At 43.7% G+C, this 22394-nt stretch overlaps 2 protein-coding genes across 2 annotated transcripts in view; both read left to right on the top strand.

The window, feature by feature from the left end:
- SLC22A15 (solute carrier family 22 member 15) overlaps positions 1-8098 on the top strand; it is a 49380-nt gene extending 41282 nt beyond the window's left edge. Inside the window, exons 13-14 of the mRNA XM_072335752.1 lie at positions 7270-7365; positions 7986-8098. Of these exons, the coding sequence (XP_072191853.1) occupies positions 7270-7354 (85 nt within the window). The 3' untranslated portion in view covers positions 7355-7365; positions 7986-8098. The remainder of the gene's footprint in view (positions 1-7269; positions 7366-7985) is intronic.
- On the top strand, positions 8055-22013 carry MAB21L3 (mab-21 like 3). Its single transcript, XM_072335772.1, has 8 exons — positions 8055-8162; positions 9533-9634; positions 12984-13124; positions 15178-15249; positions 17094-17385; positions 19102-19283; positions 19973-20167; positions 21780-22013. The coding sequence occupies exons 2-8, from the start codon at positions 9587-9589 to the stop codon at positions 22011-22013; spliced, it is 1164 nt and encodes a 387-aa protein (XP_072191873.1). The 5' UTR covers positions 8055-8162; positions 9533-9586.
- The last annotated feature ends 381 nt before the right edge of the window (positions 22014-22394 follow it).

Below are 22394 nucleotides of genomic sequence, written 5' to 3'. Positions count from 1 at the left end.
TGCCTAGAGTGACTGGCCTTTGCCTTGTTGTGACGCTTTTGCTATCCATCATTTTTCACAGTTGCAAGGGGAAGACATCTCTGAACGTCATCAAGTGGGAGGGGTGGAATTTAAGTACCATCTTTTGAAAGGAGAGGTGTGTTGATACGTGACCTTGGCAGTGAGAGACAGTACCAGTGTAAATTGTGGTGGCAGAAGTAAGCTTTGCCTACCAGCTACTAAACAGCTATCAGACAAAACACTCAGTCCTTCAAAGCACTCGGTTCATATTTAACTGAGGTGTTAACCACAGTAAACTTCCATTGAATTGATAATTTATTTCCTAGTATCATAATTCCATGAAGAACTCAGCTCTGCCTTTTCCAGCATTGTCATCTTGCATCTTGTCTCTACACAGGACAAGAGACAGGATGAACGTTTGTGACCAAATTATCTCTGTCTTGGTGAATAAGTCTCTAATCCTGCTCTGCAACTTAAGAGCATTTTCAATGGACAATCCTTGCGGCAGGGAGGAGAGAGGAAATCTCAACTTATTTATCAAACTTGCTAACAGCAAATAGTGCAACATCAAATTTGAACAAGTGGTTCACAGGTGACTTATTCTTGCCCTTACTTTTGAGATTTGCCTCCATTTTGGTTATGGAGGATGTAATGTGCACCAGAAAAAAATCAGCCTTCTGTTTGATCTCATTTTGATAAGAGGTAGCTTATGGCAATCCTGCAATCTGTTCTACAGCTATAAATGGGCAGTTTTGTTCATTTCTATGTACTCTGTATAATCCGTGCAGAGCCTTGGCAAAGCTGCAGTGAGGAATGTCATGAGGACTTGTCACAGGGGATCCATGCAGAAGGGTTTCCTTGGAAGTATGCAAGTTTAGAAACCATTTAAAATCTAGTTCAGCTTTATTTTAGCTCAGCTATGGATTGAGCCATAGACCAGATTCCAGTGCTGGGGTGTTCTAATGTTTATTTTTCTTTTATTTAAGCATGTCCTTAGGTAGCTCCTAGAAGCTGCATCCTGCAGTGTGAGCATAGCCCAGACTCATGATCCTTAATTTATCTTCTAGCTGTGAGAGTGCAAGATGACATCTTTGCTAATGTCACAATGGAACTATCCGTGGGTTTACCTAACATAAGCAGAGGGACAAGCATATGAAGTATATAGGTGCTTTGTGCAAGCAAGAACTACTGATAAAGGAAGTCATTCAGCTTATGGTGATGTTTCTCCAAGTACTACTTCTTCCATGATCTCCTGTAAAACTTTGTCACCTCACAATGCTTTTAGCAGCACTTTGGTTTGGTAGGACTCCTTTACCTCAGTTTTGCTTGGTGGATGTACCAGATTAGCTTGATGTGACAAGAAGGAAATGGACTCATTTCTTCTGCATGCCTGAATTGTCCTTTGTGAAGACCTGCCCTGCCAGCTTGAGCATGCAACTCTAAGTATATCTTCCACTGTGCTGGTTTTCTACTCTGCAGTCAATTTTATTTTCCTGTAATAGTTAATCCGCCTCCTTGTATTTCATGTACTTGGGTTTTCCTCCAATTTTGAACTTGTATCAATGCACCTCACTGCTTGTCAGATGTCCTGGCCCATGGATATATTTGTGGTGGGTACCTGTTGTTTATTGGTTCTTCAATAGATGCAGTCATGCATGCACTTACCCAGGCTTTGTTCTGTTTGTGTCAAATACTCTTTCTGGTTTACCTGATATTTGCTTTGAAATGTTTGATGAATAGCTTGTTAAAGGAAGTGAAGAAAAACGCTCAGAACCTTCTGCAAGTGCTGCCAGCACGTATTACTGGTGTGGTGAATAGAACAGAGCTTTTCCGAGAGTACTGCAGCTGAAATACCAGCTTTGGGTAAGTCACTTTTTCGCTCCAGATTTGCTTCTTTCTTCAACCCTCTGCCCCCAATCCCATCTAAAATTTGAGCCAGTGGGATATCCTTGGATCATAGAATCGTTTGAGTTGAAAGGAACCTTTAATGGTCACTTAGTCCATCTCCGCTGCTATGAGAAAGGACATCTGCAACTAGATCAGGTTGCTCAGAGCTCCATCTAGCCCAAATGTCTCTCAGGACGATACATTCACCACTTCTGTGGGCAACCTATTCCAGTTCTTCATTACTGTTATTGTAAAATACTTCTGGTCTAAATCTAATCTGTTGAAAGCATTTCCCTTTGTCCTATCATCACAGACCCTGCTAAAGACTCCACCCTTTTCTTTCTTATAGCCCTCCTTTAGATGCTGAAAGGCTGCTCTCAGGTTTCCCCAGAGCCTTCTCTTCTCCAGGCTGAACAGCCCCAGCTCTCTCAGCCTGTCCTCACAGGAGAGGTGTTCCATCCCTTGGATCATTTCTGTGGCCCTCCTCTGGATGTGCTCCAACAGTTCTGTGTCTCTCTTGTACTGAGGACTCCACATCTGGATGCAGTACTCCAGATGCAAGACCTTGCACTTGGATTTTTTGAACCTTTCGAGGTTCAGCTGGGCCCACTTGCTTGAACCTTTGTAGGTCTCTCTGTATGGACCATGGCTTGTGTTCAATTAGTATTTACTCTGATGATTCTGGGCATGCCTACTGAAGTTGACAAAAGGATATTACAGAGGAATTGAGAATTCCTAGGGATTCAATTCTGAATGCTCTAATCCTTGCAATAATAGGGTAAACTATTGGAATAATGTGGCTTTTAGAAAAAATGTGCACAAGAGTAAGATTGAGTATTTGCATGGTGGTCTTTTCTGAGGGTTGCTTGAACTGAAGGTCTCTTACATCCTCAAACTTCGGATTACAGCTTGTGGCATTTGGTGTTGTTTGGTAGAGGGTGGTGAAAGCAGTAGACATTCTCTGAACCTTTTAGAATGAGATCTCTCTTGTCCAGTTCCTGCTACCAGGGACAGAATGTCTCTGTGCTCCCATAAACACTGCTCTGCTTCCTCTTCCCTCCCAACCCAAACTCAGCATGATGAAGAAGCAGCCTTTCCTTGTCTTACCAGACAAATAATAACTTTATTTACCTTGTTTTCCTTCCTAAACTTCACCTTTCCACACATGTGCACGTGTAATACCTTCTCTTCCCTCCAGGAAAAGCCCAAGGAGCAGAGATACGCTTGCTCCTGAGACTGACTAGTCAAGCAGCTTCCTCTACGCATTCGCAGTGCTTTTATTCCAGGATAGTTTCTCCTCCCCTAGTCCTGCTTTCCATGCTCTGAATTTGTACTTAACTAGTTCCAGCCCTAAATATCTACCCTGTTACCATGCCGCAGCCTGGAACAGATGCAGCACAAATGATTGACCCTTTTTCCTTGGGCAGTTTGGCTTTGACTGCATAAAGCAGCCAATAAAGTGGAAAGGGCTGGGCAGCTGACAGTGTGGAGTTGTGTGAAGCAGTATAGCTTTATGGTCTCAGGTAGAGGAGGAAGTTTGCTTAGAAAATGTAATTGCATTCCTCCTTTTGCTGCCAGCTCTTGATGACACATTTTTAGAACTTGCCAACTACAAGAATGACGTCTATTTGCCAGACACAACTTGGGCTGGAAGCTGTTAGCTGTATTCCAGTGACTGGAGCTGGAGTGTGTAGCAATGCAGGTCATGATCTCCTCTGTCTAGAAGTTCTCTGAGCAGACCCAACTGAAACCTCTGCTGAGATACTCTTTCAGACAAGGGCGAGTTCTCCCTGCAGTCTGTCTGCTGAATCTCTCCATCTGCTCTGTGGTACATGTAGTGTCCTCCTAATAAAGTGGATCTCTTTTCGCCCTTCTGATGGTGCCTTCATTCTTGTCTGTGTTTTATTGTTCTCTCTGCAGCTGTTTCCCTCAAGGCCCTCATGCTATAGAGTTGCTTAACGATCCTCCCCTCCTCTCCCTTCATCCCATCCAAAACATGCAGTTGTTTGTGCTTTCCCTGTGCTCATCTCTGGTCATTCCTAAAGGTATGCTGACAAAATCTCCCTCAGAATACAGCACAGCAGTCAAGTTAACATATCCTGGGGAACACTTAATGGTTTTATGTTTGATGTTTATTATCTGTGCGTGGTGTGACACAAGCTGAGAAGTGTGATCAAACGGCTTCTTTTACTGTAGATCATACTGCCAGCAAAGACTGCACGAAACCACAGATGCTTTGATGTCGTTCAGGTTCACACAGAGTGTTGAAGTCCAACTCCCTTAACTCTTGCTTTGTTTTCCATGTGAGTTGCTCCCTCCCGTACAATTACATCTCCCAGCTCTCAGAAATATCCAAAAGAAGTGCAAAATGTGGTGTCTGGAGCATGGATGTTACAGGGAGCAGCTGAGGAAACTGGTCTTACTGGAACTGGTTCAGTCAGGAGAAGAGGAAGCTCAGGGAAGACCTGATTGCTCTCTGTAGCACCCTGAAAGGAGCTTGTGGTGAGGTCAAGGAGCTTCTTCTCCTGGGTAACAGCAATAGGACAAGAGGGAATGGCCTCAAGCTGTGCCAGGTGAGGTTCAGGTTGCATGTTAGAAAAAAATGTCTTAGAAAGTGTGGTGAGGCAGTGGCACAGGCTGCCCAGGGAGGTGGTGGAGTCACTGTTCGTGGAGTTGTTCAACATGTAGACGGACATGGCTTAGTGGGCATGGTGAGGATGGGTTGGTGGTTGGACTGCACGATCTTACAGGGGTTTCCAACCTTAATGATTCCACGATTCTGTTCTAAGTAGCTCCCAAGGATCCGGCTCTCAGGCTGGAACCCTTCTCACCCACTTGCTGAATCTGGCTTCTTTGTTCTAACGTAATTATATTTTCACCTAGAGAAAGCAATAGACCTCGTGGCCATGGAGCTGCCACTTCCTGTGAGATACGAAACCTAGTTTCTAGTTCTGGCTCCAGTGAGCACATTTTTCAACAGTCACTTTCTGGATGAAGCACATAAGCAGGGATGCCAGCTCGACTCCCTCATTCCCAAGTGAGTTTGCATTGCAGTGACTATTCTTACTGAGCACAAGTGATTTATTCAATTTGCTTCAAACTACCATAGACTCAAGCAATAAGTTAGGAATCAGGTCAATTCGGACACAAAAGCAAAGTGTAAAAAATAATAAAAGTGGACGTTGTTTGTGCTCTGGAGGGCAGCCACAGAAACATACCAGCTCCTAGAAGCGCTGTGGCACAATCTGATTCTGCCCCACATAGACCAGCCGTTGCAGTAAGCGTGCTTCTACTCCTGGCTCTTTTAAAAGTTGGCTGCGGTCTTGATCTTGGAGTTACTGTGCCTCTGTATTTAAAGTATTTTTCCTGACAGTTGAAAGTAATCAGTCTAACAGGAGCTGAGCAAAACCATGCTGAGCCCAAAAGTGCAGCAGCTTTTTCTCACCTGCCGTGACTTCTAGTGCTAAATGCTTTTCCAGTCGCACTGTGCTCTGCCAAATATCGTGTTTCCTCCAGATGCAGCTCTTCCAACCATGTGTTTCAATCAGTGAGAGTTCCTTGGTGTTTTATATTTCATTTTTGGCATTCAGGCCATTCACCCAGGCATATAAATAAAAGTGCTGGAAGGCTCCTGTTTGTATGAATGTTGGCTGCAAGTAGCTTTTCAGGATGGTGGGACCTCCCGATTGAAACGAGATCAGTCCCTGTAGTTTAGTGGTGGATAAAACAGCCATGGAGGAAAAGTATCCTTTACAGACACTTGGAAATGGCCTGATGACATATTTGGTTTAAATCTCGGTGCACCAAACTTGACTACTTCAATGAATTTCCAGAGGGCAACGCATGGCCTAAGAAGTCAAATGGTGCCTTTCCTTGCCTGTGTCTCAGTCAGAGCTGTCCTGGGAACCTCAGAGCTGGTGCAGCCTGTCTCCTTGTGCTGCCCCTTGAGCTGACCATTATGAACTTGGAGATTTCCATGCTCTCTGAACAGCTCACCACACCGGGTGCCAGTGATCTTAGCAATACCAGAAGCCAAGCCATACGTTGTGTGTTTCTTACCCTGTGACTTGCTTCTTAACTGCTGCAAAACAGACTCCTATTTGCATGAATTTACTAGTCGGGGTGGTCAGTGGAGGGCGACTGCTTCACGGTCTCAGTAATTTTCAGAATTGTCTGCATCCTTGGCTGGTTCTCCTGAAGATTCGGGTTTGAAATTGTTTTGAAGGTCAAGATTTCCCAGGTGAGAGAACTGTTTTCTGACAAAGTCTAGTTGCTTTTATTTCTGATGTGTCTGGTCTGGTCACAAGTGGAGAAAAGTTATCGGGCTGCACCTGACCCAGTGCTGTGCTTAGTGTGGAAAGGATATCAGCCTTTAACTTGCTTGCTGTGTAGTACAGGTCCAGGGCTGATGTAAGAGCGCATGGTAGTGAGACCAAGTAGTAGGAGCTTTTGGAGCTTGCCAAGTATTGATTGGTGAGGGGTGGGAATGAGCAGAGAAGCATTTCAATTTGGCATCCATACGTGATTCTGATGCTGTCATAGTGAATTAGCAACACTTTATTTTCCCTGTAGCCCATCTCAGGCTTTTGTCACTGAAGCATCCCTTTTGTCCATCTCTTTTTGTTGAAAGACAAAGTGAAAAACAAAACAAACAAACAAAAAAACTCCCACAAAAACAACCACCAAAGCAAACAAAAAGAAAACCAAACAAATCAACACACAGAACTTGTGTTCCTAAATAGTCTGGTTATGTTATGTTAGTATCCTCTGAATGGAGACTCAGTAATACTGAGCCATTGCTGCTAAAGACTGTTACAGCATAAATATAGGGGATTCAAGCTACAGTTATCATTTTGTACAGTCACTTAGTCCACTAATGGGGAGAAACAGGGCAACAGTTTAAGAAGGCAAGAGGACTGTCAGAGATTATTAAATCTACGGGGATGATTTGTTTCGGTAGCCTCTCCTGACCCAAGTACGCACTTTGGCAGCAGACTTAATGCCTCTGGTAATTAGAGCAAGAAGTGATGGGTCATCATTAGCAACTGCAAATTAAGTGTTGTATTTCATCTAGAAGGCAGCATCATCTTCAGTGGGGCTTGTTTGTTGCCGCTGCAGATCATCTGTGAGTCACAAGTGGTACACTGGGCTAACTCATTTGTGTGATTTAGTAGAGGCTTTTTAATGCATGCTTACTGTTCCGTATGAGTAGCTTTTCCAGATAGTTTCAAAACAGAAAAATGCCACAGTATTAGACTTTCTTGTACAGCTAATACTACTGTTCTTATTTACATGATGTTTGTGATTTTTTTTGTTGTCGTGCATTTCACGGTTCAAATGATTTTGGACTTCATGTTTGAAATATATTTGTCATCTCTATAGAACTAAAGAGCGAAGAAAGGAAAGCCAGACAAACATAGAAAGCATCCGTAATTGTCACCTTCAGAAGACAGAAGAACCAGTCTAATACCAGTCAAGGTATATATTCACAGAATACTTTTGTGTGGGCTTCCCAGAACCACAATCATATCCAGCTCTGGATGTTGCCAAAGGCCCAAACAGAAATGATCTATCATAGGATCAGTATAGTTGGAGATATCAGGAAATCCTTGAATACTCTTAGAAGCATATCAATAAGCAACTAAGGGCACAGGTGCAAAACAGAAGAGGTACAGAGGAAATTGGCCACAGTGAATGCTGTTAGAAGGTTCTACGTGGGAACTGAGATAAAACAAAGGGGGAGTATGTAGTACAGCTGAATAATTTCAAAATAATTTACATAGATCAGCAGGGAACTATGATTGAAGAAGAACAAGATATTGAAGCCTGGCTTGGAAATGCATGTGAACAGCTGGATAAATCAATGGATGCTCATCAAGCAGAAACTGGGGGACTGTCAGTGGTCAGATAGCTATGTAAAAGTGAAAGCATCCTGAGGGACATCCTTATGCCATATTCTTCTCTATAGAGAGACAGAGCTGGGGACATCGAGGCCCTCTTGGAGAAGTGCTTACAATGGAAAGGGATGTTAAACTTAAGGTGTGTCATTGTATACAAGAAAAAATAACCAAACCCATGCTTTTTTGTGTGTCTGCCAGCACCTGAGACTCCAGAAAGATGTCATGAGGAGAGACGTTATAGATGCAAGAGACTGACTCCTTGCTTCCTAATACACTTCTGATGTTCTGGGTGTCACCTTGTTTTGGATCCTGCCTTTTGTCTGACCTTCCTAGCACAGCTCTCACACCACTGGCTCCTCGGGTGAAAGACACCCAGTAAGTCTTGAAACTAGACACAATGAGGTAGGATTCCTGAAAATAGAGGGCTCCATTTTTTCCAGTGTCCAGGATGCAGGTTTGGGAGCTCTGGGCAACCTGGCCTAGTACCAGATCTAGAGGCTGGTGGCTCTGTCTGTGACAAGGGGGTTGGAACTTGTTGATCTTTGGGGTCTGGTCCAACCCAAGCCATTCTGGGATTCTGTATATCTTTGTGAATACTCCCCAAGTCTCTCAGCAAAAGGAGAAAGGTAGCTTTGGTGCTGGGGAGGCACGGAGAGAAGTTTGATTTCTAGATTCTGGGAGATTGGATGTCCTCAGGTATTGGTTCCACATTAATATACTTAGCATTCAGCTCTTAATAAGAAATGATGATTACAAAAGATACCCAGCAACAAAAGAACCTACTCTGAGATTCTGAGATAGCACGCAGTACATACAGATGTGCTGCTGTTTGCCAGCTGCTGTGGTGATAATGTCAGTCAAGGGATGTCAAAGTTCAATTTGCAGGGGAAATAAAGATTTTACTGGAAAGTAGAGTGTGCCTTCCTTAATAAGGAAGCAGCATTGTGTCTCACCCATATACTCCATTATTCCTTTCCATGTGCTGATGTAACCCTCTTTTATAAAAGCCAGCAACCCTCATTGGATCAATGAGTCCTGATCAATTGTTTTTTCTTGCTGAATTATCCATACGGGGTTGTTAGCTGAGCTGCTGGCAGAAAGTGGGGGAGAGCGTTCTGCCTGTTTACTGTAAAGAAAGCAAAGCAAGCAACCAGGAGGGGACAGGCAGCAGGGTATTTACTGTCAATACAGCCGGAGAGAGAGAGGAGATATAAGGAGAGAGGAGCAGAGGCTGAAGACCGCAATCCAACTGAATGATCAGAGTGTAAAAATACCCACAGTGTTTCCGATGGAAAATGGGTGGATTGAAGTCAACAAGGGATAACTGGCAGTGTTTGATGAATGGTTTAGTGAAGGGTTAGTAGAGAGACAGGGAGGTGCTTGTGGTGCACAGAACGATAATGCTGTGCATGAGCCTACTGGGTCTGCAGCGCAACCTGAAAGGATCTGCTGAGACGAAGCAGTAACTGGGATATTTGTGGGTGTGTGTCTGCATGCGAGATGTACCATTTAAGAGTCATCACAGTAAAAATAATAATGATCAGGTTTAGAAAATAATAATTGGAGCTAATTTTCCTAAGCAGTTGGGCTATTCAGGCCTGGGAGGGGGGAGTGGAGAGGAGGGGGAAGGCATATTTTCTTGCTTCTCTCTCCATTTCTTCACGCACAGAGGAATTAGGCGATCTGCAATTTACAGGACAAGGTGGCTCTGAGCAGCTCTCTCTGAGTGTCCCTCCTGTTTCCAGATGCAGGCGAACAAGTGAATTCACACTTTAGAGAACAGTGACGACCATCTTGCCATGAAACCATTCACAGATGAAGATGTAGAAATCTACATCCAGAGCAAGGTAAGGCTTTATCTGTCCAGATTTTCTGTCTCCCACACTAGGTGTTGATTCTGAAGGGTGCCAAACTTGACAGTTAGTTGCTTGCCTTCTGTCTTCTTTTTTTGAGACAAGACTGGGTGAAGTTTTATGAGAACTGTATTTCTAATGAGATTTCTAGGTTTCTGTTGCAGAATGTTATCAGGGATCTTGGCTGGTAGCCTTGTTTTCCGAGTTGCATGTTCTCTTTTATGTCTTCATATTTCCTGAGGTTTTGTTCCCACTCTCATAATTCCAGATGCGAGATGAGCTGTGATCGGTAGCACTTAATCTAGGGAGAAGTCCTCCCGTCTTTCCTTGTCCAGTGGTCTTGGATTGATAGATACAAGACCAAAGCCACAACAGCAGTGGCTGCTTCTTAAAAAGATGCATGTAGGAATTGGGGCGAGATGGAAACAGCTTGGATTCTCCCATTGTCTGTCACCTCAGCTAAGGATACTTCACTGTACACCACAACTGAATAGCATGTCTCAGTACAGGCAGGATGGAGACATGTTTTCTATTTTATAGAGGTACTCCAGCACTGTGTTATTTTTCTCCATTCTGAAATGAAGTAAAACAATAAAAATAAATCAATAGAACTGTACATTCTATGGAAAGGGATTCTAAATGAGCTGTAATATATTATTTTTTTAAAGCTTGTGCTTCATCTCAGTGGTTAGCTAATTCCTATCCGTTTGTTTTCCATTACAAAATGCAAGAAACTAAAATGAAAAACGACTTCCAGTGGAAAGCTGTAGGTCCTTCTTTCAGAAAAGGATGAAATATTCTAGTACCATGAAACAGCTGGTGAGAAATGCTTGTTTTTTTTCTATGGAAATGTTTCGGTGTCAAATAATCAATTTCCTTTGAGATCTTTCATTTTCACCCATTCGGCGTTTTGCACTGGATGACCATTCCATCAGAATCCATACACTGAGCTATAACAGCAAACCGTTCTCTGAGGATTTATAGAGCTATAAAAGAGGGAGCAGAAGGAAGCCATGTGCAAGGAAGTTGATCATACATCCATCATTAGTACAGTGGAGCCTAGTTCTGAGGCTCATAGAAGCAAATGTTTTCCTTTTTTACTGAAAATCTGTTTTCTAGCAGCCTTCCAGCTCTGGTGGCTTACTGTTAATAGTTTCTTCCTGTAGCAATGAATTTCTCATACCAGAGACTTCTTCATTAACCCATTTGTCCAGCAAAGGAAATATGCGAGTGCACACTTAGTGCAGGTGACTGGGAAATTAAAAGCAAACTCAAACATTCTTCACAACCTCCAGTCAATCGTAGTCCTTTTTCTTTCTTCCATAATAAAGCCTCAATCAGCCTTGATGTTCTGGCAAACTTCCGAAGTCAGGTTTGGTAATGGGAATGTCAATAGGCGATAGTAATGGCTGCCTGATGGCAAACTTTTTCTGCCTTTTCTCCCAGCGTGTTCATGCTGGTGCTAAGCACATTAGATAAATTCCTTGGCCCTTCAGAAATTGCATTCGCTTGCTTATGCTCTGTCTTCTGATGTTTATGTCTTCCCTTCTGTAGGAAGGTATAATTTTGCATTAGCAGAGTGGGTAGATATTTGGCATTAGCTGTGGGTAACGCATGTCTCATGTCATTTGTTCTTCCATACTTGCCTCAGTGATGAGGATCTACATGCAGGTGGAGGTGTTTAGTGGTACCTCCCTTAAATTTTTAGAGTCTGTACTGTCCTAAAGACTGTGGCAACAGCTGAAGTTTAACCAGGAGACAATGAAGGCGCAATTAAATGAGACCGTGCTGGGTTGAATGAATTCTCTCAGGATACTGGAGATAGAAGGAAGTGTTTCTTACAGGTACTACTCAGAGAACACAGCATGAAGAAGGAGTACAGGGGCAGTCCTGGACCTCAGCTTGGGCCAACCAACAGTGATGATATACTTTAAACAGTTTGTTTCAACATTGGCTTGTTGAAGGAGCCATTAGGTGTCTTGTTGAGCAAGTCAGGTTTACTGAAGTGCTCTAAGAACTAAGGCGTTCATCTGGACTAGTGAAAGAAAATAGCTATAGCTACAGGTGGATACATGTATTGCATCTGTATTAGATATGAGCATAAGCGACTATTGTGGTGTTAACGGCAAAAAATCAGGATACAAAAGGTAGATGAGAGTCTGGAAAAGAGAATATAATGCTGCTGTCTTGATGCATTTCCCACTTGTAAGTACTAAAAAGGCTTAGTAAAAATACTGTTACCTTTCAAAGAATCATAGAAACACCAAGGTTGGAAAAGACCTCCAAGATCATCCAGCCCAACCATCCACCTATCACCAAGATTTCCCCACTAAACCATGTCCCTCAGTACAACATCTAAATGTTCCTTGAACACCTCCAGGGTCAGTGACTCCACCACCTCCCTGGGCAGCCCATTCCAGAACCTGATCAGCCTTTCAGAGAAGAAACTGCTCCTAACCTGCAACCTGAATCTCCCCTGTCACAACTTGAGGCAATTTCCTCTAGTCCTATCACTAGTTATGCAGGATATGAGGCTGACCCCACCTCATCACAACCACCTTTCAGGCAGCTGTAGAGAGCAATAAGGTCTCCACTAAGCCTCCTCCAGATGGAACAACCCCAACAATCAGCTTTGTTGGCCGAGAAAGGAGTTTATTCCAACTCTGTTCATCTTCAAGTTGCGTTAGTCAATTGCTCTTCCATGGATAACGGATACTAGGCAAGCAGTTATCCATTCTTCACTTCAGACCTTCCACTGAAATATTTTTTTCATAAATAATTTCACTAATGCTACTGGAATTGAAGGACCATCTACCAGGTCACACAGACTCCTAGCCCTCAACAGAACCTGTACTCAGATACGATGATAGTATGGATATTTTCAGTGTACCACATGGGCAGCTAAATGTTGCCACATACCATTGCAATATGACTAATGCATGAGGTATCTGTGATTCTTGTAGTCTTGCCAGCTCTTGGAGCAAAAAGTAATCCAACTGACAGTGGCTCTGCAGGGGCATAGCTGGCTGTCCTGGATCAAAATGGTTGAAGAACAAGGCTCCAGCTAGTTGTTAGCAAATTCATCATGTAATTAACTCCTTCTCTTCCATTCATCGATATTGGCATAAGAATATCAAGTAATACTTGGCAATCTTGAATTTTGCCTTTCAGTGTTCACCAGCAAGAGCTCTGCCTCATGGTAAGTTGACTGTAATCTAAAGGGAGTAAGTCTTTATTCCCATTGCAGCATAGGCACATATGTGCACCAAGCTGATTGTTCTTACCACTGGAGACAAAGACTACAGTTATATGTAATATGAAGTGTCTTTCTTGGAACTGACAGGTAGAACCACGCCATTCTCTGGTCTCCAAAACAGTGGAGGAGGTGCAGAAAATCATCCAGCAACTGACCACAGAAATCAGCTATAAGGCCACACGATTCCAGGCCATCTCCAATTCTGGCATTCACAATGAGAATATTAAGGTACGGACAAGAGATCTAGCATAGTGTCTGTGGTTTGTAGGAAATCAGTTAGTGATTTTCCATTCTGTAAGTGTATGGACAAGTACCTCCAAGTAAAACACCACAGAAGATACGATGACATTTCAGTGTGGCGATTCTTGTGACTGGCTGAGTCATAAGAACTTACCTATGGGCATCTTAATACTGGAGGTGCATCAAAGAGGGATGGGTGAATGTGGCAGAGTCTTTTTTCACAGCTGCTGCTTTTACAAAGAGATGCTGTTGCCAGAGCTGTCAATCTGCAAGCAGAAGCCAAAAGACAGAAAGAAAAAAGAAAAAAAGTACTGCAGTAACACGAAGAGGAAAAAATGCCCATGACTGTATGAGCTATGACTCATATTTTTCACAGGTGGAAAACCTGTCACCTCAGAAAGCTTTCTTCTGCTGTGAACATAAAGCGCGTCATCAGAAAAATATATTATTTTTTTTTCCTTGGTCGTGAATTAGAACTTCTTTTTCCTAGGAAGAAGCATACTTGTTAGTGGGAGAAGAGAAGCCATTTTAGACCATCAGATACCAAAACAACACTGTCCTGTCCCAGGCGTGACAGAAGACTTATTATTTCCTTTGACTACTTAGCACAGGCTATAAGTAATACTGAGAGCAATGGCAACTTCAGATGAAAATGATCCTTCTCATCTGAAGTAGACTACATACTCTAGTTATGTCAACCCATACACTAAAATGCAGCCACTTACGGATAGATGCACAGCGTGTGAAAGCATAAGGCAACTTCTGCAGCTGTCTACAAATGAGAGGGAAGAATTCTGGGTATGAAGCTCCTTGAAGGGCATAGAGGTGGAGGCAGAATAGGGTCACCCAGTCTAAAAACTGGCTGTTGCTCTGAGGATAAACACATTCAGATTTACATCTTTTTCTGGGATAGCATGTGTCCCGAGGCAGATGTGCTTGCCAGTAGGAACGACCACAGTGCCACAACCCAGTGCCACATCCTGATCCACACCTTCCTTGGTTCTGTGGTCTGCCACCCACCTCTCACACTGGAACAAACCTGCTTGGCTTGTGAGGACCGACAAAACCAAGGCCAAGGTAAAATGGTTCTGGAAAACAAAACGGCACAAAAACAAGGCAATCTATTCTGATCAGTAACTTGTTGTACTGTAGGCTGGTCTGAACACCCACAGCTTAAATGAAATTCCTGAAATATATTTTCTTTAAAAGTGTCAGATTTGCTATTTAACCCAGTGCTATAAGTTAGTGACAATCACACTTGGAGGGCTGGCTAACTTTGTGCTGTAGATACAGCAAAGAATGGGTTAATAAGAAAAATGTTTTTGACTTGGTCTGTTCTGCTTACAAAAAATAGAATCTTTCATATCGTTGTTGAGATAACTCACCCTAGAGGAGGCTTGTGTCAAGGGAAAGTCAGTATATTAACAATTCTGTGTTTAATTTTGCTGCATCTTTTTTTGTATTTGTTTTTTTTTTTTTTCCCCTGTAAATTAAATTTATGGTGACTTTTCAGAACTTCCAGCTTCTGGTTAAAAGGATTTAATTGAACTTGATGCAGGGTGTAGATTTGTTGAGAAACTACACGCCTCCTTTTAGATACACAGGGCTATGTGGGGAATTTTAACAAATTGTATAGATATTCAGTGGGTTTTTTCTGCAACACATGGGCAGAAAGCCAAAATCTTCAATAAATGAACTTGAACTAAAGCTCAGAGAGACCAAATTAAATAGCTCACTTCTTATAGCTTCCAAGTCGTGCTCCATTGTTTTTTGCAGCTGTCATCTGTGCAGTTCTGGTGCAAAGGCTATGGAGGCTTCAATAAAGATACAAGGAGCAGGTTAACATCCAGAGTAATTCCTAGTACAGAACTGGCCAAACAAGTTGCCAAGCGGTCAGCTCTGTGATGCTGGAAGGGGGGATTTCTTTCCTTTAGCAAAGAGCCTTGTAGTACGCTTTCAGCTTTGCTCGGTGAATGAATGACCTGCCACATGCTTTCTCTCTGTTCTATGTGATTCTCGTTTTCCTCTCTGCTGCTCTCAGGATCAGCCGGCCTTACTGGCCAAGTGGTCAGCTCTGCTGCGGGGAAAGCGCCCGTTCCACCCATCCATCCAGGTACAACACCTTCCTGGTGCCTGCTTCCTCCTCACCCACCCTCTTCTCCAGACAATTTGCTCTCCTAACTTGTCCTCCCGTGGCTATCTCAGCCTTTCTGCGAGAAATTTTATTTATTGCTTGTATTTCTAACCTAATGCTTCCACTTGCCTGAGACATCCTGGCTGCACTTAAACTGATCAACATGCTGCAGGCAGGTTTTTAATGCAACAGGTTGGCTGCAGATTATATGTTGCAGAACTGGATGCTCCTAGTCCATTGCCTGTGACTTGTTTGGGGCCTGAAGTCTGGCATGACAGAGCATGAATGCAGGCCTGGGGTTTCTTTAGGCCACGAGGACACCAGCTGCACAGCTGAATTTGGTATGAATATACAGACGCTTGCATTGGACCCAGTTCAGTGTTATACCCCAACACATCTCTCCTTTTGCCTTCAGCTGGGCTGTTGTTTCCCAGCTCTTCTGGCATGACCTTCTGATTTTGAGGGGGATGACAGCCACCCCCATACAAGCTGGTTTTGTTATGGAAAGGAGCACAGTCTGAGGCTAAGCTGAAATGGAAGTCCATGGGCAAAAGGTGTGAGTAGGAGCCATTAAGATCTTGTCAGTGCCCTCAGGGCCTTGGCACCTCTGCAGTAAAATTTTAAATCCTAAATTACACTGAAGACTATCTGAATGTTTGGGATTGTTTCTGGAGAATGACAAGGGTGCTTAATTGACCTAATTGAGGTAACCACCTTCCAGCAGCTGCTGTCACCACATCTTGCTCACAAAGCTCTTTCTCCTTCTTAATGCCAGTGTAAGTAAGGCTTGGACTCAAGAGAGTTGAAAAGCATCAGAGTCAACATAGTAAAATTCTGAATGGGTTTGGAAACGAACACCTGGAGCCAAGATTGCCAAATACTTCCAAACCTGGCAATACTGGCTGTGTCCTGAACCTGTATGAGGTTTTCTGAAATTCTTTTTCACTTTACGCACTCTGCAAATGCTGGTTGATCACTGGTTTGGTTGGAGAATGGTTATACTCAGTGAGGCCAATTAATTGTCTTGCAAAAAAGCTTCCTTCTGGGTGTTATCCACTGATCATTCTTCCATCCTTACTCTGCTTCTCGCTCAGCAGGAGATGCAGCTTCATACAACACAAGCCAAAACCTGGAGTTGTTTCTGAGTGCCGCTGCCGGTGTGGGCTCAGGCATGTCACTGGCCTTGATGTCTGCGTCACCTTGATGTCTGCGTCTCCTTAATGGAGGACAGATGTGTTCTAGTCAGGCAGAGTGAAATGCTTGTAAAATGGATGGACTGTGGTCTTATTCTACTAATATCATCAGTGGGTTTTGGAAAAGATCCAGAAAGTGCACTTTTGCTATAGTTGTGGAACTGTGGAACTCTAGGCTTATCTCTATTAATGGCTTGAGTTAAGAACTTGAACTATTTTGTTTCTCATTGCTGAATCTCAGAACAAGCTCTCTGACGCTCTCCTGCTCACTGGAAGCTGTTAGTTATTACATTTTGTACAATTGCAAACTAGAAATAACAAGGAGCAGGGAAAACTACGGCAAATGTGGTAGCAGATCAGCCAGAGTGTGCTATTCTCTTGTGTGGGCCATGCCTGTCACATTAGACTCCTATAGGACATCAGACTATAGGACAATTTCTTCTTCCTCTGTGTACCTCCAAGGTAAATTTCAGACAGGTATGGAAAAGGTCCTGGATGTATCCAATCATTCCTATTTTACCATGTTTTTTCCTTCCATCCAAAGCTTCCACTTGCATGTGTTACTTCCTTAACCCTCATGATCACTGATTTGCCCTTGCCTGCACTCTTAATCTCTCTAAACTCTCCTAGGTCTTAGCACCGAGCCAATTCCTCATCACGGTCCCTTTGCGTGGCCTGACTGGGTACAGGGAAAGCCAGGTCCGACACTGGCGCTATTACACTGTGCATGGAGCCAAGCTACTCTCCTCTGTGCGGGACCCTGAGGAGCTGCATCAATGGCTCGAGGTGGAACAGTTCTCAAAAACCCTTCAGCAGTGGCACGAAACAGATGTGAACATTGAAGGTGATCTGGTTCCAGCCAAAGTCCTTATCGTCTTCCGAGAACTGGTGGAAAAGTCAATTGTTTCCTGTAACCTATCCAGTGAGTTTAGTGGGGACGGGTATAAGTGGAACTGGCTGTCTGCAGGTAGCAGAGGGGGAACTACTGGATACACAAAATGTTTGGGTCATTCACATAATTAGAAGCTGAAAAACAGCATAATCTCCCTGAGCCAAGCTGCAACCCAGATTTTCAAAGCAGTTAGGAATTTGGGGGGGGAAAGTAATCTTTTTTTTTTGGTACGGCAGCTGCAATATAGCTTGACTAGTCAGAAAGATGCTGTAGAAAAAAGTGGATACGTGGGAAGTGCGTAAGCTGGAGATGTGTTTGAAGATATGAATAGGGCAGGTAATGTTCTAGGGAAGCCTTAGATGTCCATACCTTTCCAGTATGTAGGAGGACTTGACGAAAAGTCTGTTGGACAAGTGCTCCATTTTCCCCAGTGCCCAGGCTATTCAGTAGATATCATGGAAACTTGCTTTCAGTAGTGGTGCTGATCCCTCTGTGAGCAATTCCAAAGTGCCTGTGTATATCCTGTGGCAATTTGTGCTGGAAGTGCTGACATAATGCAATCAGTGGTGCATGCAACATGCCTTCATAGCTGCGACATCTGCAGCAAAATGCTGCCTAAACAGTGATCCTCATATTTAATTCTTAGCGTCCTAAAGGCATGTTATAGACTTCAGCTAATGAACACATGGCTTCATCCAAGCTGAATGGTTTGTGTTCATCTTTTCACATTAAGATACTGTGACATGGTCAAGATCAGACCGTGGTGCCTTTTCTCACATCGTGTTTCCAGAATGTCTTTACCCATCAGCAGCCTGATACGGGTCTTCTGTATTCTTGAAACATAAACATATTTCACCTCCTCTGATGGCACTCTGAATTTTACTCAGAGGAGAAAACATGTTAAAGTCGAGTTCAGCTAGATGATTGCATTCTTCCTGCCGGAAGCTGTTTGTTATTACTGAAAGGAAAAGAGGGCTGAGAATGAAATGTTACCATTAAGGCTCACAGAAAAGATCATATGGAAAGAGCTTTCATCCGAAACTTTACTTATGTGGAAGTCATCGTGTTGAGGTGAAAACCTGCCATTGTGTCTAGCTGCAGCTCATCAAGTTGTTGAGCTCCTGTTTTGGTGCCAGGCTTGGCTCAGTGGGGAAATAACACCCAGATTTACTGATGTTTATAAGGTTATACTGGGGACAGACTCCACTGTGCTTCCTGGAGGAGATGCTAAGTTGCCATTGGGACTGGGTGGATATTTCTTCAGTGAAAACAGAAGTTGTTACCATCCTAAATGTTCATCACTGTCCCTTCAAGTCTGCTGCATGAACTCCTTTTGGAATTGGAATCCCTAGCCAGTGTCAGTCGAATTGAGGTGGATTAACACACAATTACTTAAACTGCTTATGGTAATCTGCTTTGTATTTACTTCAGTGGGTTAGAGCATGATCACATCATTGGCTCAGACAGCAAAGCTGAAGGAACAGTGATCCATCCTGAATGACAGGGACAGAAACTTCTTCCATGTACACAGTTGGACCAACATTGCCCATGTTTACTTTTTCCTCTGCTCTCCTACCTCTGGGCAGATTGAAATAAGGTTTTACTTGTGTTCTGCTTATGTCACTGAAGTGAAGACAGCGGTGGAACTGCAAGTCTCAATTTGGACATGGGCACTATGCAACCCCTTGCTTGGCTTGAGGAGAGGATCTTTTCACCTTTATCACCTTTCATGTTGTTCCTTGACAGACAAAGTGACGGTGCTGGAGAGCTTCAGCTCAGTGGTGCGAGTGGCTGTGGAAACATCAGAATTCCAGGTTGAGGTGGAGCTGGCCCCTACAGTGGAGATTCCAACTTGCTGGCCTGAGAAAGCTCGGTGGCCTCGTTGCCTCAAGCGTTGGCCATCTCAGGAAAAAGTGCAGTGCATCAAGGTGAGCAGTCTAAAGACAAATGTAAGGTCTGTGCAGAAATTTCCTTTGCAGGTATGCGATAGTGGTTTGGAAGGCTGTAGAGAAGAAATATTTCAAATTATTTGGATTTTATTGAGAACTTCTTCCCTTAATGATGGTGAATTCTCTGGAGGGAGAACTGATTTAACTGTCTATTGCATGAGTTTCTTGCAAATAGTTCTGGCCATTTAGCCGAGTGTGTTTTTTCTTGCTGTTCTGCTTTGTCTCATGTGATCTTTCTGCAAGTGGAGCACTAGCTCAACATTTTCCTTCTGCCCTTTTCCTGTTCCTCCCCTTGGCTAGATTCTGGCACTCTAGATCAGCTCTAGTTGCCATGATCTCACACATCGAGTTCTGACTTCCAGTCCTGCTCCCCACTTGCTCATGACCTGCTGCTCCATGGCAAAGTGCCTGTAGAGCTGTGCCTCAGCTTTAGTAGCACTGTTTGTACTGCACCTGGCACCTCTAGAGCTGAATCTCCTGGGAGTAACCAGTGTCACCACATGAGGAAACAAAACAAATTGCTTGTTTCATCAATCAGGAGTTACAATAGGAGCATTAACCATGTTTGCTGCTTCTGCTAATAAACAACCCCTTTGTAACATCCCTCTGCATTACTCAGAGAAGTCTGCCTCTCTGATCTTGCGTCACACTTTCCCTTTTGTCCACAGTCACTTGGTTTTGACCTCTTGGCCCGCTCCCATTATCACTGGCAGCTGTGCTTCTCCCGTGCTGAGCATATGCTCATGGAAGGCCTTGACGAAGATGGTGGTTGTCGCATGAAGTGCTTCAGAGTCATGAGACAGATGAAGGAGGATGTCTGGTGTGCTGGAAATAAGCCTGTCATCACAGCTTATCACCTTCAGGTAGGCATCACCATGATACGGTCTCAGTATCTGTTATAGGGCAGTGATGTTCATAATTAGGAAGTCTGAAAGACCTGACTGGAATAGCAGCACTATTTTCCTTACCTCTGGAAACTTCATTGTAACAACTGCCTGAAGCAGCAGTGATGTTGATGGGAGATAACTGCTCTGTAAACCTCCAAGGAGTAGCTCTTCCTAAGCTACAGGTTGAATTCCTTACCATGTCTTTTGTTCCCTGGCAACATCAAAAATGAAGACTTTGTGGTTATTGCAGCTGTGAATAAAATTTGCTCACATTTGAAAAGCTATCAATCTGAGAAGAAATTCCTCAGCACTACAGCTATTGCAAGGCAAGGTGGAGGGGGAAAACAGGCAATCTGGACAATAATGCCTGCTTTTGATGAAATTCTTAACTTTGAAGAAGCAGAGGAATCAAAGGCTTTAGTTCAGCTGTGTCTCACAGCATCTCTTGTGGGTCTCTTTAGGGCACTGAATCCACAAAAGAAAATCTGAATTCAGAGAACACTAAGAAACTGAGTGGAATTCTTGCACCCAAGATCAGTGACTTTTTTGTCTTAGAAATGATTTTCAGGTTGATTAAGATGGTCAATATTGCATTTTTTGGTACAATAACTGTAAGTACCTCCAAAAAATTCTTCACAAACATAGCAACATCTGTAAAAATGCAGTATGGTGGGATAAAAATAATACTATGGGAGCAATAATCATATGGAATTCACTTTTTTACCTATTGTTTTTTCTTTTTACGCAGGTAGATAGTGATAGGACAAGGGGGAATGGATTTAAACTGAAAGGGAGGAGGTTTAGGTTAGACGTTAGCAAGAAGTTCTTCACTTAGAGGGTGGTGAAGCACAGGAACAGGCTACCCAGAGAAGCTGTGAATGCCCCACCCTGGAGGTATTCAAGGCTAGGCTTCATGGGTTCCTGCTCAGTCTTGATTTAGTGGCTGGTGACGCTGCCTACAGTAAGGGGTTGGAAATAGATGGTCTTTGAGGTCCCTTACAACCCAAGCCATTCTATAATTCTATCGTATCACATGAAATAAACTGGGAGAAAGAGATCATAACACATGCTGTATTGTGTGTCAGAAGAAGACAGGCAAGAGTTGCTTGGAATCCCAGTACATTCAGAAAGCAAATCTGTGTGCATCTTCAGCACAAGTATGGTTGAAGCTAACAGCGATGCTCATATGGTTATTATTCTCTCCCTCCTTGCACCTACTGGCTTCTACACTTGTACAACAGACCATTTTCTACAGCTTAAAATACCTGTCATTTCTGTGGAGGTCCCTGGCCTATGCAAATCCTCCTTCCCTGCCTGCTTTGGCCATCCGTGCAGGATCCTTGGTATGTCCAGTGAGGTTTGCAAGGCAAAGGAAAGGGGGCAGCCAGGGGAAGGTGAAGGGGCTCTCCCTTAGGCTGTCGGTTGTGATCCCTTTGTTGCAGAATGATTAATGCAGGAAGACTGCAGTGCGAGGCACTCCAGTTTCCAAGGCTGTCAGCCACTTACCAGCACTTAAACTGCCTTAGCAAGCCGTGTGAGCCCTCAGCAGAACCTCTAACACCTCTTCTCTCCCATCTGCTTCTTGCAGACAGTGCTATTCTGGACGTGCGAAAAATACCCACGCACCAAGGATTGGCGCTGCTTTCACGAAGCCTTCCTGAGGCTGGTGCAGAAGCTGCACAAGTGTGTGAGCCAGCACTTCCTCAAGCATTACTTTGTCAAGAACACCAATCTGCTCAAATATGCCAACACCAGTGACCTGGACACGGTAGCCAGCAAGCTTGCTGTCTTCTTAGAGAACCCTGTCTTCTGCTTGGACTAAGGCTGAAGAAAGCTTCCTCACCTCAAATTTGAGCAGCTTCCCCACCTCTTCTCCTCATTGATGGTGTTCTTGTCCTTCCAGTAGGTGTTGCAGCTGGCTTTCTGAGGCAGTTGGCACTGATGGAATGAACAAAATGTCAAGACTGCAGCAGTGGGTGGAGAAAACTGATGGAAGGCATTGCTTGATGCCCAGCCTATCTAATTTGCTTTCAACAGCAACAGCTTGCCTAGAAGCTACAGCCCGTGAAACTCAACCCTGTGTCAGTCAGAGCAGCAACTGCCTTATTCTCAGCCTCCAGTCTTATGGCACATAAGCAGAAAGATGGTGCAAAGAAGTCTCACTCTGCTACCTACCTGCTGTGCAACCTAGCACACGGATGGT

The sequence above is a fragment of the Excalfactoria chinensis genome, chromosome 1 (assembly GCF_039878825.1).
Source record: "Excalfactoria chinensis isolate bCotChi1 chromosome 1, bCotChi1.hap2, whole genome shotgun sequence".
Lineage (NCBI taxonomy): Eukaryota > Metazoa > Chordata > Aves > Galliformes > Phasianidae > Excalfactoria > Excalfactoria chinensis.
This window is presented reverse-complemented; position numbering and strand designations above follow the sequence as displayed.